This window comes from Miscanthus floridulus, chromosome 17 (genome assembly GCF_019320115.1).
Source record: "Miscanthus floridulus cultivar M001 chromosome 17, ASM1932011v1, whole genome shotgun sequence".
NCBI lineage: Eukaryota > Viridiplantae > Streptophyta > Magnoliopsida > Poales > Poaceae > Miscanthus > Miscanthus floridulus.
Genome location: NC_089596.1, coordinates 105,716,199 through 105,732,920, shown reverse-complemented (window position 1 = coordinate 105,732,920; position 16,722 = coordinate 105,716,199). Strand labels below are relative to the sequence as shown.

At 46.6% G+C, this 16,722-nt stretch overlaps 1 protein-coding gene across 1 annotated transcript; it reads left to right on the top strand.

Moving 5' to 3' along the window:
• Positions 1 to 4,129: 4,129 nt before the first annotated feature.
• LOC136516142 (uncharacterized) lies at positions 4,130 to 9,562 on the top strand. Its single transcript, XM_066509522.1, has 2 exons — positions 4,130 to 4,543; positions 9,320 to 9,562. Exons 1-2 carry the CDS (start codon positions 4,130 to 4,132, stop codon positions 9,560 to 9,562), a joined length of 657 nt encoding a protein of 218 aa, XP_066365619.1.
• The last annotated feature ends 7,160 nt before the right edge of the window (positions 9,563 to 16,722 follow it).

Below are 16,722 nucleotides of genomic sequence, written 5' to 3'. Positions count from 1 at the left end.
GGCCTGATGACGAACAATCTGAAGAGCGAACGAATCCTGCACCTGTCGTACACAGAATCCCACTTGTTGATCGACGTAGTACGTATGATCCACTGCTGAACATCCGGTGGACGGAATGATAATATTTCACATTTTCTACCTTGCGTGCGTACTCGTACGTATGATGATCCGTCATCAGTTGGTGTTTCTTCGAGTCCCGGCGGTGAAGGGAATGGAGAGGAGAGGGTGGCGCCGCGCCGCTGGCTCCGCTGACGCGTAGGAGTACGTGCCCTGGAGACTTGCTACGGACGGACCGGATGCCGGTCCCGTCCGTTGACCTGGCTCCCGTGGCCGACTGGCCGTGGATTGCCGGCGCCCATGACTAGCCCTGGATAACGAGCCGGCTCGGCTCGTTATCGGCTCGGCTCGTTATCCTAACGAGCCAGAAAGTCAGCTCGGCTCGGCTCGTTAAAAGCTTGAGCTGGCTCGTTAAGCTCGCGAGCCAGATATAAAAAATACACAAAATATAATATTTGCATTTATCTAAAGTTTGAGAATAATAATAATACAAAAGAAATACATCTAGACCAGTTACCAGTCAATTTATAGAGTCTAGACCAGTTACTAGTCAATTGTAAAGTACAAGACATGATGTAATACAAAAACTAATACAAGTTTTGATACTTTTTTTCCTGAAAGCTTGGCTCGTTTAGCTCGCGAGCGGCTCGCGAGCTGGCTCGAGTTGGCTCGTTATAGCTAACGAGCTAAAATCTTGGCTCGGCTCGGCTCGTTATCATAACGAGTCGAGCCAGCCACGAGCCGAGCGAGCTAACGAGCTTCGAGTTTTTTGTCCAGCCTTACCCATGACGACGGCGAACCCGGCCGGTCGTATCTGGACCATCGGCGACGGCGAGGTCTTGGCACGGACTGCTCGCGTTGAAATTACCAAACCATGCATCATCCACTCAACTGTCCCATTCCCATCTCTGTTTTACTACTCTTTTTTTCTTCTTCATTCACACGTTTCTATATACTGTATATACCTCTGTCCGAAATAAAATTGTGCTAGTCTATTAATGTTTTCAGCTAAACTATCTAAAGTTAGATTTTTAATTTATATACAAAAATATATATCCATATTTATGACCTCAAATAAATTACGAAAAATGTTCAAAGATAAATCTAATGATCTTATTTGGTACTATAAATATTTTATAAACTTTACAAAAATCAACATTTTTTAATAAAACTTTGTTCAATTTAAAACTGTTTAATTCAGTACTGGGTGAAAACTGTACTTTTTATTAGAAGGGAAGTACAATCGATTCGCCGGTCCAAGTCAAAGTTGTTATTAGCAGGATATTTTATTTGTTGTAAGCATGTCAATGTACCTTATTTTTCATAATTTTCGACAGTGATTGTTCAAGTTGCATGCATGGTTGATAGACTAGCCAGGAGATTTTGAATCGTCGTTAGGGCTTACTACATAAATGTCCTCCTTCTAACTTTTGTTTTTATATAAGCCTCTCCCCTCACTTTAGAACTATACTATATGTACATCGCATGTATATAGGCAGCAGCAGCCGTCTGTCCGCGAAAGGATTTCTATTTACCAAAGGTTGCCTCTTTCGTAAAGCAACATATGTATATATGTTATAATTGGTCAAAAAAGACACTATTCATGAAACTACATAGCACGTGTACCCATTATATTTATCTATGAGCAAGACTGTATTCTATAAAAGGACACGCCTATTCATATATAATATAATATATGTTGTCTATTACTGTGACACGTGCTATTTGTGATGAGGGAGGGGACGGACACCTATACTAGTCTAAAGTTCATATATGCATTCCTTCAATTCAACAAGTATTATGAAAGAAAATGTGAATCCTTGTTTGAGAGAATCTCTAATGGTACCGGCCTCGTGTTTCTTTATCTGTAAGACTAATATATAAAGGCATATATATGTGTATCAAATTTCTTATTATATGCTAGCTTGAGCAGTGCCTAATCGATCTTGGCTAAAAGTAGGTGCCATAACCATTGTGGTTTTCTCAAGCAGCGTAGTTTCTTTATCATTTGCTTTTCTTTTTTCCCTTTTCCTTCTGCGCATTCGTGCATCCAGCGGGAATTTGTAATAAGAGTTTGTTTGGAACGCAGGAATTTCACAGTAATTGCGTAGAAATTTCACAGAAATTAGTTCATTTTCACAGAAAAAACATAGGAACAGAAAAAAAAAATTCCCTCGTTCCAAACAGGAAATATTGTACGTTCATGATATTGCAACATGCAAGCCCACTTGTACAAACTTGTCATCCTCTACGATTTATACTCATTTCTTTTGTATACGTAGATCGCGCTCGCAATCATATTTGTTCCACCAACTATTGTCGCCGATTTGGGTCATATACCAGCAGAGACTAGATCACGTGAGGCCGCATACGGCCTAACACACAACGGAGGGAGATCCCAACGGTGAGGCCTAATATAATTTTTTTTTCTAAGGGTATTCATCCATAGTTCAAAAAAGAGGGTGTACATCCATGAAAATTAGCACAATCAAATGTGCAATTCCTTTTCTTTTTTTTTAAAAAAACAAATATTTCTTTTCGGTCTACAAACCTAAGTGTTTCATCATCCAAGCACATAGTAGGTACCCCGTCCGTTTTCAATTATACAAATTATAAGTTATTATGACTTTTTTAGTTACATAGCTTTTACTATATATATATGAATATATCTAGATATAATATATTCCTAGATGCGTAACAAAAACTATGGACCTAGAAACCTAAATAACTTATAATTTGAAACTGAGATCATAGTGGTACTACGAGGAGTAGCGGTTTACCATAAACTACTCGTGTCCAACAGGCTAGAAAAAAAGTATGTTACGTTTACTCGCTCTTGTCTGGATAGTGCACTTGACTGATAATATCTACAAAGCTATGCTAAGGGGGGCAAGGCCACTAGAGGATCGAGGCCGCACGCACGCCTTTCGCCGAAAGGTCGTTGGGCCATAGGGTGGTGGTGGGTTGATTTTTTAAATTTAATTTAACCTTTTTCTAAAAAAAATACATTTATATTTTTGGATGATCTTATTCTGAACATAGACCCTAGGGGTCGACGCTGAGGTAACATCACTCGATGCCACATCTTTTGGCGCCAACCTTGGAGGTACAACTGGCGTGGAGTTTCAACGTGCAACCTATGTGGCAAGAGCTTGGCGCAGTGGTCCATGGCGCCGACCTCGGCACCTGCGTTGTTGGCGTCCACCTCGACACCATAGATCTTGACGCTAAGGTGGGGATTTATCTCCACTACCGGACAGAGCATCTTTGCCGAGGGCTTGTCCCTTTGCCGAGGGCAAATAATCGGGCACTCGGCAAAGAACAGCCCTCGGCAAAGACTCTTTGCCGAGGGCCAGATCCTCGGCAAAGACAAGCACACGGCAACAATAATTATTTGCAGAGGGCTAAACCCTCGGCAAAGGGCCGGCCCTCGGCAACATCGCCTGACACGATGTCCGTCTTCTACCGTCAATCTTTGCCGAGGGCATCACCGTTAGGCCCTCGTCAAAGACTTTTTAACCGTTTTTGCAATTTTTTTAAAAAATCCTTTGCCGAGCGCCCTGTGACCTGGCGCTCGGCAAAGACAGTCTTTGCCGAGTGTCAAGGTTGGCACTCGGCAAATTAAAAAAAAATTGTTTTTTTCTTCCCATTTTTTCCTAGGCCTTGCTACAGTAATTGAAACTCCATTTCAAAATTTGGGACAATTTTGAGTTTTTTTTACTATATTTCCTTAATTATTTTTGATTCGTTGAATTTTTTTGACTATTTCAAATTTGAACTTCATGTACATGAAATAATGGAATTTAGTCATTCAAAAAATGGTATTCATGGTGTTTGGCGTATGTTGAGGCCGTATCCAGGAACTCACATGAAATTACGAGCATCTTGTTGTCGTAACATGGCGATGTACTTGCGGTAAAAGTGTATTTAAATTATATAAAATCCAAATGAAGTCCGAAAATCACGAAACTTGTCGAGGTGTCTTGTTATCGCATGTGGAGGCCGTGGTAAAAAATTGAGAAATTTTGAAGCAAGTTGTGACGTCGGATGCCTAAAAGCCAAACATCTCCACATGTCACTGCCGCGCCGCCGCCGCCCCCGGCCGCCCGCCCCGCCCCGCCGTCATCCCCCTCCGGCCGGCGACCTCCTGCCGGGCCCGCCCCGGCACCCCCATCCAGCCCCGGTGGCCCCGCGCCCGCGCCCCAAGCTCGCCGGCGCCCGGTCGGCGCTCTCGCCCGGCCCCGGCGGCCGGCCAGCAGAGGGAGAAGGAGAGGAGCAAGAGGAAGAAAGAGAAGGGGGAGGAGGAAGAAAGAGAAGGGGGAGGAGGAAGAGGAAGAAAGAGAAAGGGGAGGAGGAAGAAGAGGAAGGTGCCGACCCGACTGCCCGTCGATCCTCGCTTCGTTCCGACCGCCCGTTGATCCTCGCGCTGCTACGGTCATCCCCGCCGTCGTCGTCGGCCCTCGCTCTTGTCGTTCTTGCCACCAAGGTAAGCCCTACCCTTGTAGGGTTAGTAGTAGTAGTAGTTAGTAGTAGTTAGTTGTAGTGTTAGTAGTAGTAGTTAGTAGTGTTAGTTGTAGGGTTAGTAGTAGTAGTAGTTAGTAAATAGTAGTAGTGGTTAGTAGTGTTAGTTGTAGGGTTAGTAGTAGTAGTAGTTAGTAAATAGTAGTAGTTAGTAAGTAGTAGTGGTTAGTAGTAGTAGTTGTTAATAGTTAAGTAGTTCTTAGTATTAGTACTGTTAGTAGTTAAGTAGTTGTTAGTAGTAGTTTTAGTAGTAGTTGTAGGGTTAGTAGTAATTGTTGTTGTACTACTTCAATACTTTCATCTGAATGGAAAGAGAACTAAAATACATGGCTCCTCTTGATATATTGGTGGTTGTTGGCCTTTGTGCCCATGTTTGGTATATATGTGGTTGTTGGCCTTTGTGCCATGTGTTTTGCAGGTTTTGGGAACCTCCCGGTGCAGGGGAGGTGCTGCCGAAATTTTGAGTCGACACTAACCATTTTTGCCCTTTTTGCAGGAGGACCTGTGGGAGGGACTCGGTGACCTCGATCGTCTTCGTCGGTGCTGCGGGTCTTCCTGCACCGCGTCGACTCGCCACTGCACCGACTCTCCACCGCCCCGCTACCCTGACCTCATCGGCACCCTAGGTATAACCCCTCTATCCGTATGTGGTCTTTGGTCGCGTAACCTAGTTAGGTGTCTCCCGTCCGAAAGAGATATGGTTGGAGGTATACAGATCTTTGTATATCTGCGACCATATCTGTTTCAGATTGTCCACGTTTTTTAGACAGCCCATAGATGCGTAGATAAGTTAGTTTCCATGGTTCGCTCCGGTCCGAGATGGTGTTTCGGCATCACCCCTGTTGTTCTCCGGATACACACTCTCCCTTGCAGGACGTGCATCGGGAGAACAGCGGGGAGGTGCTGCCGAAATTCTATCTCGGATAGGGAGCGGAGCATGGAAACTAACCTCATCTACGCATCCGTGGGTGGGATTAGGACCTATCCTCACCTATTAGAGAGTAGGAGCACCGCGTAGATGCAATTGATGGTTACATTACTATGTTCTGTATATGTGGAACGATGGAAGACCGTCAGTGGATGTACACGGGCCCAAGAAGCAGGAGTGACTTTGACATCGAGTGGGTGAATGGGACAGATGCTTTCTTGGAACATGCATGGTGCTCGGGTGTAGCAAATGTGACAACAACAGAAGGGTAGACAAGGTGACCATGGGTAAACATCTTGTGTACAATGGTTATACGGCTGGCTACCACCGGTGGATCCACCATGGTGAAGCAGATCGTATAAGAGCGGAGGTGGTGAGACCACGCCTCGAGGCTTTTGATGATGATGCTGGAGTAGCAGACATGCTAGATGACACTCACCAAGCTCACTTCGCAGAAGGACGTGAGAAGGAGGAGATGGAGGAAGCCCCTAAGGCCTTCTACGAAATGTTGGACTTGGCACAGAAACCCCTTCATGAGAGTACAATGGTTTCTCAGCTGGATGCCATTGGACGTGTTATGGGGTTGAAGGCCGAGTTAAATCTGAGTCGCGAAGGCTTTGATAAGATGTTGGCCGTGTTTGGCAGCATGCTACCGGAGAAGCACATTCCGCCGAAGAACTTGCACGAGTCACAGAAACTACTTCGTATGCTTAAGATGCCATATGACAAGATACATGTTTGTCCGAAGGGGTGCGTCTTATTTAGGAAAGATCACAAGGATGCAAAGTACTATCCGAAGTGTAAATCCTCAAGGTACCTGGAGGTAGACTCTGGAGATGGCCAGAAGAGGCAGCTTACGATCCCCGCGAAAGTCCTACGGCACCTTCCGTTTGTGCCGAGGATCCAACGGCTTTTCATGATCGAGGAATCCACGAAACAGATGACATGGCATAAAGAAGGTGTACGGTACAAGCCATGGATGATGGTGCATCCGTCCGATGCCGAAGCATGGACGTACTTTAATGACAAACATCCTGACAAACCTGCTGAGGCTCGTAATGTACGTGTCGCGCTGGCAACAGATGGGTTCAATCCTTATGGACAGTTGTCTGGCCCATACACATGTTGGCCCGTGTTTGTTATCCCCCTGAATCTCCCCCCCCCCGACATCTCCTTTCAATGGCATAATGTCTTCTTGTCGTTGATAATTCCTGGACACCCGGGGAGTAATATGGGTGTGTACATGGAGCCTATGATTGATGAATTGATCGATGCTTGGGAGAAGGGGGTATGGACATACGACCGAGCTACAAAATCATCCTTCAAGATGCATGTTTGGTACCACTACTCCCTGCATGACTTCCTGGCATATGGGATATTCGTCGCCTAGTGTGTCCACAGGAAATTCCCGTGCCCAATATGCAAGGAAGCTTGAGGTTCATTTGGTTGAAGAAGGGTGGCAAGTATTCGTCGTTCGACAGGCATCGTCAATTCCTCCCTTCTAACCATCCATTCAGACAAGACATTAAGAACTTTACGAAAGGTGTTGCAGTGATAGACCCTAAACTGCGCATGAAGAGTGGTGCTGAGGTGCGTGCTCAGATAGATGCTCTCATGCCCAATGAAGGAGGTGGTTTTGTGGGAAATGGTGAGGAACATATGTGGACTCATAAGTCCGGCTTGATGAGGCTCCCCTATTTCGATGACCTTCTTCTGCCACATAACATTGATGTAATGCACACCGAAAAGAATATCGCCGAGGCACTTTGGGGAACTCTCATGAAAACTGACAAGTCTAAGGACAACGTTAAGGCTAGAGTGGACCTAGTGACGTTGTGTGATAGACCAAAGCAAGAGATGCGGCCTCCTAGTGGCCGAAACAAACAATGGAAAAGACCTAAGGTCGATTTTGTCTTGGAACCCGATCAAAGAAGGGAAGTACTAAAATGGATCAAGACGTTAATGTTCCCAGATGGATATGCAGCGAATCTGAGCAGGGGAGTGAACTTAGGCACTTTACGAGTGAACGGGATGAAGAGTCATGACTACCACATATGGATTGAGCGGCTTCTTCCGGCGATGGTCCAAGGCTATGTCCCTGACCATGTCTGGCAAGTGCTGGCAGAGTTGAGCTTTTTCTTCCATCAGCTTTGTGCCAAGGAGATATCTCGGACCATCGCTCAGGACTTGGAAAAAGCGGCACCTGTGTTGCTCTGTAAGCTGGAGAAGATCTTTCCACCCGGCTTCTTCTTGCCCATGCAGCATCTGATTGTGCACCTCCCGTTCGAGGCACATTTGGGGGGGCCCGTGCAAGCCCAGTGGTGCTATCTAATCAAGAGATGTCTAAAGACTCTTTGCAAGAAATGTACAAATAAAGCCAGAATTGAGGCTTCCATTGCAGAGGCAAGTCTAAGGGAGGAGGTGGCAAACTTCACAACACTATACTACAAGCTGAAACTTCCTAGCAATCATAATCCACTCCCTCGTTACAATGTTGGCAAAAATGAATGGACCCACAGCCTGTTCCAAGGCCAACTCGGTAGTGCAAGTGGATCGACCAATAAGATATTGGGAAATGAAGAGTGGCGAAGTGTCATGCTATATGTGTTGATCAACCTTCCCGAGGTGCAGCCATTCGTCGAGTAAGTTCTCAACGAACTTGTTTCAATACGCCCTGAATATTCTTCATGCAACCCCACTGATTCTCGTTTGGACAGGGAATTTGTTCGTGAGTCCTGGCATCAATCAAGGGATCCTACCTCGCAGGAACATGACACCCTTCTTTCTCAGGGTGCGGGTGCGGGGAGGCCTGATTTCATTTCTTGGTTCAAACAAAAGGTAATGTCCAATTTAGCTCCCACATTCCATATTCTAAGTTTCTCATTCGTTCGATTAATATAACGACCTATCATGCTTGAGCTTGCAGGCCTAGACTAACTCGTCCATGAGTGAGGAGTTGAGACAGGTTGCAGGCGGCTATGACATTAGGGTGCAGTCATTTACCGGTTATGACGTGAACGGATATCGCTTCCACACAACAAGATATGAGCAGACTCGGCCCAAACGGAAAACCACAAATAGCGGAGTTTGCACGCCCAGCACTGATGGCCTCGACTATCATGGTAGAGTTGAGGAAATATATGAACTCTCATTTCATGGTCACAAACATAAACCTGTCGTGTTCAAATGCCACTGGTTTAATCCTCGAGAAACGAGACGGACCCCTCATCTTGGGCTAGTCGAGATTCGAGAAGATTCCGTCTATCTAGGAAAAGATGTCTACATTATGGCTCAACAGGCCATGCAGGTGTATTATACGCGATATGCCAACCAAGACAAAGCAGATCTTAAGGGTTGGGCTATTGTGCACCAGGTGTCTCCACACGGTAAACTACCTGCCCCAAACGATGACGATTACAACTTCAACGCAAACACATATGATGGACGGTTCTTTCAAGAAGATGGGCTACCAGGCACGTTTGAGATAGTCTTACCCGAAGCGATCGAAATGGAAGTAGACAACGAAACAGAGGATGACGAGGTTGATGGAGATGTGGTGCAAAATGCCAAGGACATAGAAATGCTTGACCGATTAAGGCTAGGCAATGACAACGAAGACAACATAGAACCTTCAGATAGTGTTGCCCATTTGGACAATTTTGACAGTGATGACGACACCTATGATCCTAATCATGAAGATTATTCCTAATACATGTAATACTACGTTTGTTTTAGTTTGTGTTTTCTTTATTTATTTTGAATCTATTTCTAATATATATACTAATAAGTCTTGTTCATTCTTTGTGATTGCAGGTGATGGCGAGCAGCCGTCCACGACGTGAGACGGCCTCCCTTTATGGGAGACCACGCCCTCCCATTTCAGACGAGGGGTCGGGGTTAGGGGTAGCGTCCACAGGAGGTCAGAGGAGGAGGACTAGGGTCAGCAGGAGGCAGCGGACTCCTTCCCCGCCACCTTCAGACGAGGTGATGGAGGAGGAGCACGTGACGGCCACGCCTGAGGATGAGGTTGAGGACGAGGACGTCCGACAGACCTAGGACAAGGCAGCCGAGGACGAGGCCGCTGAGGGCGATAGTTCCGCTACCCCGACTGTCTACCAGCGAGGTCCCATGAGCCTCCCTCAGCCTCCGCTTCCTCACAACCGGGCACTGATTCGCCCTATGGTGAAGAGGTAAGTAACTATAGATGTTATCACAACTACTTCATATGGTAATGTTGGAAATCAAAAGAGGAACTGATAAATTTTCTTAATCACTTGTGCAGGGCCTGGTTGGTTTTGTCGGGTACTTCTACACGCTCCCCCGCGAGCATCCTTGGTGTTTTGTGTAGGAAATGGTACCCCGGCCTTGTGAACGTGTCCGAGGACGTGCGGGAGCTGGCCTACACGTGGGACAGGTACCAGTTGGCCCCTGACGACATGTACTGCAACAAGCAGGAGTGGGTACTGGCGGAGTTTTGGGTAAGTCTCTCTCGCACAACATTTTCATTGGGCAAGTCTTTTATTGAAATAATGAACGGATACATCGGTTTTATATGCAGATATATTTCAAGCCGGAAGAAGGACTTGAGGCCCGGGCGGATCAGGCGGCTGCCACCGCCTGTAGGAAGTACATCACCGACATGCACCATGAGGCGCGCGTGCAGGCCCACAGAGACTACTACGCCGTGGTGTTGAAGCAGTCCATGAGCAAGCCTGATGCAAGACAGGTGGAGCTGTCCCGGGCCCAGTACGTTGAGGTAGACGAAAAACATTAATAATGATTCGTTTTGAGATTAAGTCGGTTTAATTTTATCTTTTTCTATGTCAAATAATCGATGACTTGTAGGTGGTTCCCTGGTGGTGCCAATCCCACTCCTTGTGCTGGGAGATGATCGTGGACAGGTGGTTGTCCAACGACTTTGCTGAGAACCACGCGAGGCAGTGGGACCAGCGTCTGCTGAGGCGAGGTGCTACTCACCATCAAGGCAGCCGCAGCCTCCCGGCCTACAAACAAGCATATGTATGTGATTTCTTTTATCTTATTTGATGCTGAGTTCTACCTTATTTCTTACCATCTTGCCGTCTTACTCGCAGGAGGCTGCACACCTGGGCGTGGAGGTCTCGGAGTTCTCTGCGTGGGCTATGTCCCACATGGGCAGGGCGTCTTCCTCTGTCTCCTTCGACCCGTCTGCCCCGCACGAGGTGTACTCCGACCCGACCGTGCACACTAAGGTCCAAGAGTACACCTCAAAGGTGAGGGAGGTCCATGGGGAAGATTACGATGTGCGCACTGAGCCCATTGATGCAGAGACCATCATGAGGCTAGGAGGAGGCAAGAAGCATGGGCGGCTGTGGATTGCAGATGGCGCCATCGACTCCACCACTGTTCCCTCTCTCGACGTGCTCCGAGCACGAAGCACGAGCTCCAGCCAGCCCATACGTCCACGGCCTAGTCCGTCACTGCAGCGGGTCGATGCTCTCGAGGTACATCCTGTTTTACTCGTCGTACGTTCATCTTTGCACACCTAAGTTACATTTGCATTACTGAAACATTGAAGTTTGTATTGCAGGCCGAGCTGCAGGCCCAGAAGCTCGTGGTCGAGGCTCAGAGCGCGCAACTGCAGGCCCAGAGGGAAGCGTTCGCGGCCCAAGAGAGGAGGATGCAAGAAATGGAGGCCTTCATGCGGAGTGTCCAGCAAGGGAGTGTACCTTTGCCGTTGGCAGCACCTCCACCGCCTACTCCTACAACCACTCCTGTAAGTATGAAAATTCACTCTTACTAGATGCTTCCTTGACATACAACTATGGTTGACATACAAACTTACTAGATGCTTGACATAGAAACTTACTACATGCTTGCACTAGCTGTGACATACACCAATACTTCACATAGAAACTTACTAGATGAATCTCACACATGCAACATCTTATCCTTTTTGCAGCTTCCGTCGACGGGTTCGAATAACCCCGCTAATGCGTCACCGAATGAACCATCGTGTCATAGGCCGCTTTTTTGAGGAGTTGTGCTTCGTCATGTGCTTGGACTTGAGCTTCACTTGTGGTTGTGACTTGTGCTTTGACTTGATGGACTGTGTTTGTGAATTTATGACTTGTGGTTGTGATATTTGACTTGTGGTTGCGATATGTTGTTATTTGAGTTGTGGTTGTGATATAATGTGTGAAAATAGTTTCGTTGTGATATATATGTGATTATTGTGATGTTTGTGATATATATGTGACATGTGATATATATTTGAACTGTTTGTGTCAGTGGAATGCAAAAAACAAAAAAAAAATTACAGTTTCGGTTGATTTGCCGAGTGCAATGGTCATGACACTCGGTAAAGCTGGCAAACTTTGCCAAGTGCCAGGACATTGCACTGGGCAAAGATTTTTTTTTAAAAAAAAAGCAAAAAATCTTTGCCGAGTGCCAAGCTGGGGAGGCACTCGGCAAAGAGTTTTTTTAAAAAATAAAAAATGTCTTTGCCGAGTGCCTTGCCGCCGTGGCACTCGGCAAAGAGTTTTTGAAAAAAAATAAAAAATGTCTTTGCCGAGTGCCCAAACTGTCGGCACTCGGCAAAGACGTCGTCAACGGAGCAGCGCCGTTGACGGCTGCTTTTCTTTGCCGAGCGCCGCCGTTGACCCTCGGAAAATGCTTTGCCGAGTGCCCGACAACTGGCCCTCGGCAAAGAGCCTCTTTGCCGTTAAATTTTTTTCCGAGGACTCTTTGCCGAGGGCGGCGCTCGGCAAAGCCTTTGTCGAGAACAACTGGCCCTCGACAAAGATGCTCTGTCCGGTAGTGCTCCTACGTGCACGCCCCTCGCTCAGTGATGGAAAAGTTCTAATAAAAACTTAAATCGTTTTTGAAATGCTAGATGCGTCGTTATAAAATCAAATGGAGGAATAGGTCCGTACTTGTCACGTATATTCTGATATGACCGCGACAGTATTGATTGTACGTGTGTACTGTAAGAATAGAAGTTAATGATCAGAGAGATTCAGAGCATATTTACGTACGTCGTCACGAGATATTAACTAGCGTATGTATATGCACCTCTCCTACATAATATACAGTCAATATAGCATGACGAATGGATGGCTACACAACGTACAGAATCAAATCCCGTTGAAGCAGCTAGCAAACCTGCTGTGTTACTGTCGTCTGCAACAGAGAAATTAATTGAAGAAAAAGCAGAAAGCAAAGTGCGACCGCAAGATAAGAAAACCAACTTGGGAAAGCACCACACAGTCGCCGTTGCACTTTGCATTCCTTTTCTCGAAGAGAAGAAAGCAAAGAGAAGAAACCCCTCTCGGCCGGCCGGTCGCCATCGCTATTGCCTATTGACTATCCTGTCATCGACGTCAACACGAGACTAGCTAGGAGATGGAATTGAAGGAGCAAGGCAAGACGTGCTGGAATGAAGAAGCAACACAGAGACCAAAGACTAGAGACTAGGAAAGAGAGAGTAGTCCCTGTACCCTGTATATAAATATGCATGTGGTTTGTTGACAATGCATGCATGGGCGGTGATACATAAAGCACTGTGTTATTTGCTCTGAGTAAAAATATGCTTGGCTAACTTAGGGCTCCCTCGATAGGTCTAAGTCTAGAGCTACTACTTGCCAGTTTATTCTTGATTTCTTTCTCTCCTACTCGATCATTTATCTTTGTATATATCTCATGGATTTTCTCATTTTCTCGATCATGAGAAATAACCTGGCTATTTGCTCATCGCTACCTAACGTCCTCTCTCTCTCGTTCACGTCACACGCAGCTGCGAGCAGCCAACAGATGAAGGCTACATGTAGGTTCGTGGGCTAGCCTCTGCTTGCATTCCTATCCTTAGAGCAGCTCCAGTGTATACGAGGAACGAACCAAGGGAAGAGAGAAACACATGAAAGTTCGATCTCCAATCGGGTGCCAAAAGATTCTTTGGTTCGACGTTTACTTAACCTTACACTGAAGCTGTGTTCCGTTGGCTTGCAAGCAAATTAGATGGTGCCTCCGTGACCAGACACACGCGGCTTGGTTGGACGTGACACTGGAGTTGCCTTTAGGACGCACATTTGGTGGGAGAGACCGAGACAGGTGGCAGGAAGATGGAGGCACGCATCTGGGCAAGCGCTGATCACTGCAAAGTCTGCATTTGTGCTTGTCAGGTGCTGTGCCTGACGCGTACTAGACACCAAAGTGGATGTAGACTCCGTAGTAGTACTCCGTAGCTCTCAGGTCTCAGGTGCTGTGAGTGTCAGCCACACTGCTGGGCAAGACAGCTCTCAGGTCTCAGGAGAAGTTGTTGCTTCGCTGGATTCAGACTTTGATTCTCAAGAGTACTAGCTTAACTGTCCCCCCTCCGATTGACTGCACGCTCCGCCACTATGTGTAAAAGCCACTACTGGCTATGCTGAATGAAAGAGATAAGGTAGCTAGCGAGGGAGCTAGATAGCTAGCTAGCACAGCTCAGACCTCTGCTTCGATCCAGTCACAATTCGATCGCCAACTGGATGGATTATCCCGAGTCAGTCACAGCTCTGTAGCAGCCGTGGAGGCAATGTGGCATACACGCATGCATGCGTTGGACCATACTAATATGGAGCAGATGTCGGCCCCTTAATTTGAGAGTTCTAAGTGCATCCGCACTTGTGTCAGGATCACGCACAAATACGTACAAATTCACAGGAATGGTACACAGATATATAATAAAAGGTTCCGAGCTTTATTGATATCTAAAAATAAGGTCTTACAACAGTGGTCCGAAGGGGCACGGTCATAGGCTACATATCTAGCGGAAGACTACGGCTGTGAAACGGCATTATTGGTGGCCTCTAGAGCAGTATTATTATACAACGAAGCGGTGTCTTATTCCATAGGCAACTTGAGCGCGGTCGAAACCCTAGCCTTGATGTCATACTCCTACGAATGAATCTCCTAGCGGGAACTCTAGTCCTCGTGGTACGCTTCTTCGTCGAAGTCATAGTCCTCTTCTGTGCCGAGGTCTGTGAGTCAACAATGAGTGAGTACATAGTACTCAGCAAGCCCTAATCATAAGGTGGAACAAAAGTGTAGTGGTGATTATAATTAAGGGTTAGATCCTAGCGGAGTATTACCATTCCCACTAGTACCCAGAATAATATCAATTCCATTACCAGTTTTATTATACATAAAAGTAAAACTAATCATAATATCCCATCCTAGCATTTGCCCATTCCAATAACGTGACTATTCGAATAGATTTAATAACTCTGCAGAGGTGTACAAATTTCTCCACACGATAGGTGCAACCTCATCCATGATCAGTGGACGAAATAGACCTAACGAGACCTCGTACCCGAATGTACGCGACCTTAGATATCCATATAACTCTACTATGGCTTCTCAGGGGTTGGAAACACAAAACCGAGAAGATACCAAATCCCCCCAAACGTGATGATACCAAATCATTACAAAAGAAAAATATGGCTCGAACAGGGCCAAGAAAACAAGGGCTCGAACGCGGCAAAAAATAAAAGCCTAACATGGAAGATCACATAACATCCACGCCAACCGGACCACGGAAGAAAACCTATTCCCCGTGTCGGCTCTTGAAATTCCGCTGCCTACACCGGCCTCCTAGTAGGAATTATACTTCTATCTAACAGGGTGTGAGATCAAGCCTACCCATATAGATATGTGGCTGTACAAAAATAACTCACTAGGCGAGAGGGACTATGAACTGGTCCTTATGTGACCGACGCAAGTATCTCCCATAGAAATCCTCTCCAGGCATCCCTGCCATGATAAACTACCTCCATAGTTTACCACTACTCGCCCCATGTCAGGGTTTAGTTTTAGGTTTAACAAGTTTTAAGTTCCATTATTATCCCTAAGTCTATTTATGATGTGGAGCTCATACAATAACAAGATAACCATATATCTTAATCATATCACATTAACCGAGCTTATATTCTAGGGTAATAATCTTATAGTCATATTTTAGCATTTCAGTGGTTTAAAGCAAGATGGTAGGGAGGGGAGCTAGGATTTGCCTTCACCGTTGTCACCTTCTGGCACGTCTAAGAAATTCGGGTCCTCGTCCTCCTGACGATTACCGTCGTCTATCGGGCATATCGTTTGAAATAAGGCTACCGGTAACCGTAAAAGAAAGGGTAAAAGCAAACATAGAAACTATATGGTGGCACTAGGTGCAAATGATAGGGTTGGATTTGAGATGAATTTTAGAGATGGTTTCATGTATAAAGAAGTTATGGTTTAAAAGTTATGCATTTTAGAAGTTTATCCTATAGTTATTTAACTAGGTGGAATTTTATATGCATTTTCTAGTGCATGAAAATATGTGCAAACTACATGATTAAATTTCCTAATGCATCTAATTTATTTACAAATTTTATGGGTATTTTTCTAAGCTAGGAAAATGCATTTTTAGCTCTCTGTGTACACTAGCCGGGTGTACCCAGCATTTTCCAAGGTGCACCCCGCATTGTGTGTGTGTGTGTGAGGCTGACTGGTGGGTGGGCCACCCTGCCTACGTCAACAGTGACAGCGGCGTTGGGCTCACGTGACAATGAGGAAGGGGAGAGAGAGAGGGACGGACGGGGACGGAGGATAACGACAACGCCGTTTCCACCCGGTCCCACATGGCGGAGGTAGGAAAAGGGGAGGGGTGATGGTGGCGGACGGAGGTGACCGCGTCGGTAACAGAAACATGGGAGGAGGCGTTGGGCTCGCCGGAGCGGCTTACGCCGGCGGCATCAGCCCTCAGTGGTGATGGGTGAGTGGCGGACGGGGCTCGCGGGGTCACACCGTAGCCGATGGCAGGGTTGCCGTCGGCAATGGTTGCCTATGTCGGTGGTAGCGGCTCGCTAGAGAGGTCGTGGCAGAGCTGTGCGATGGACTCAGCCCTAAAGGCCCTATTCTAATCAACTAACTGTGTGTATGTGCGTGCGGGTGAGTGCGGAGTGTGGCGGTGGCGGTGGGGTGCCCTGGTGTGGCCTTGCCGGTGATGGCCATCGGCCATGGTGGCTCGACGGAGCGGGGCTCACATGGGCAGCGCAACACAGAGACCTAAGCTACCAACTAGCTATGGAAAATGGAATGGGGGAGCTTGGGGACTCACCGGTCACTCCAATTGGCCAGGGACCTAAGCTCACCTGCAGCACTATAGCCATGCAGTGGCCGGCGTAGAGTCAGCCCTGTCAGTGTTATCTAGTTACTGTTAC

Coding starts and splice junctions, on each gene's coding strand:
- LOC136516142 (XM_066509522.1), top strand. CDS start 4,130: ATGTCACTGCCGCGCCGCCGCCGCCCCCGGCCGCCCGCCCCGCCCCGC. Junction 4,544..9,319: donor TTGTCGTTCTTGCCACCAAG/GTAAGCCCTACC, acceptor TTGTGATTGCAG/GTGATGGCGAGCAGCCGTCC.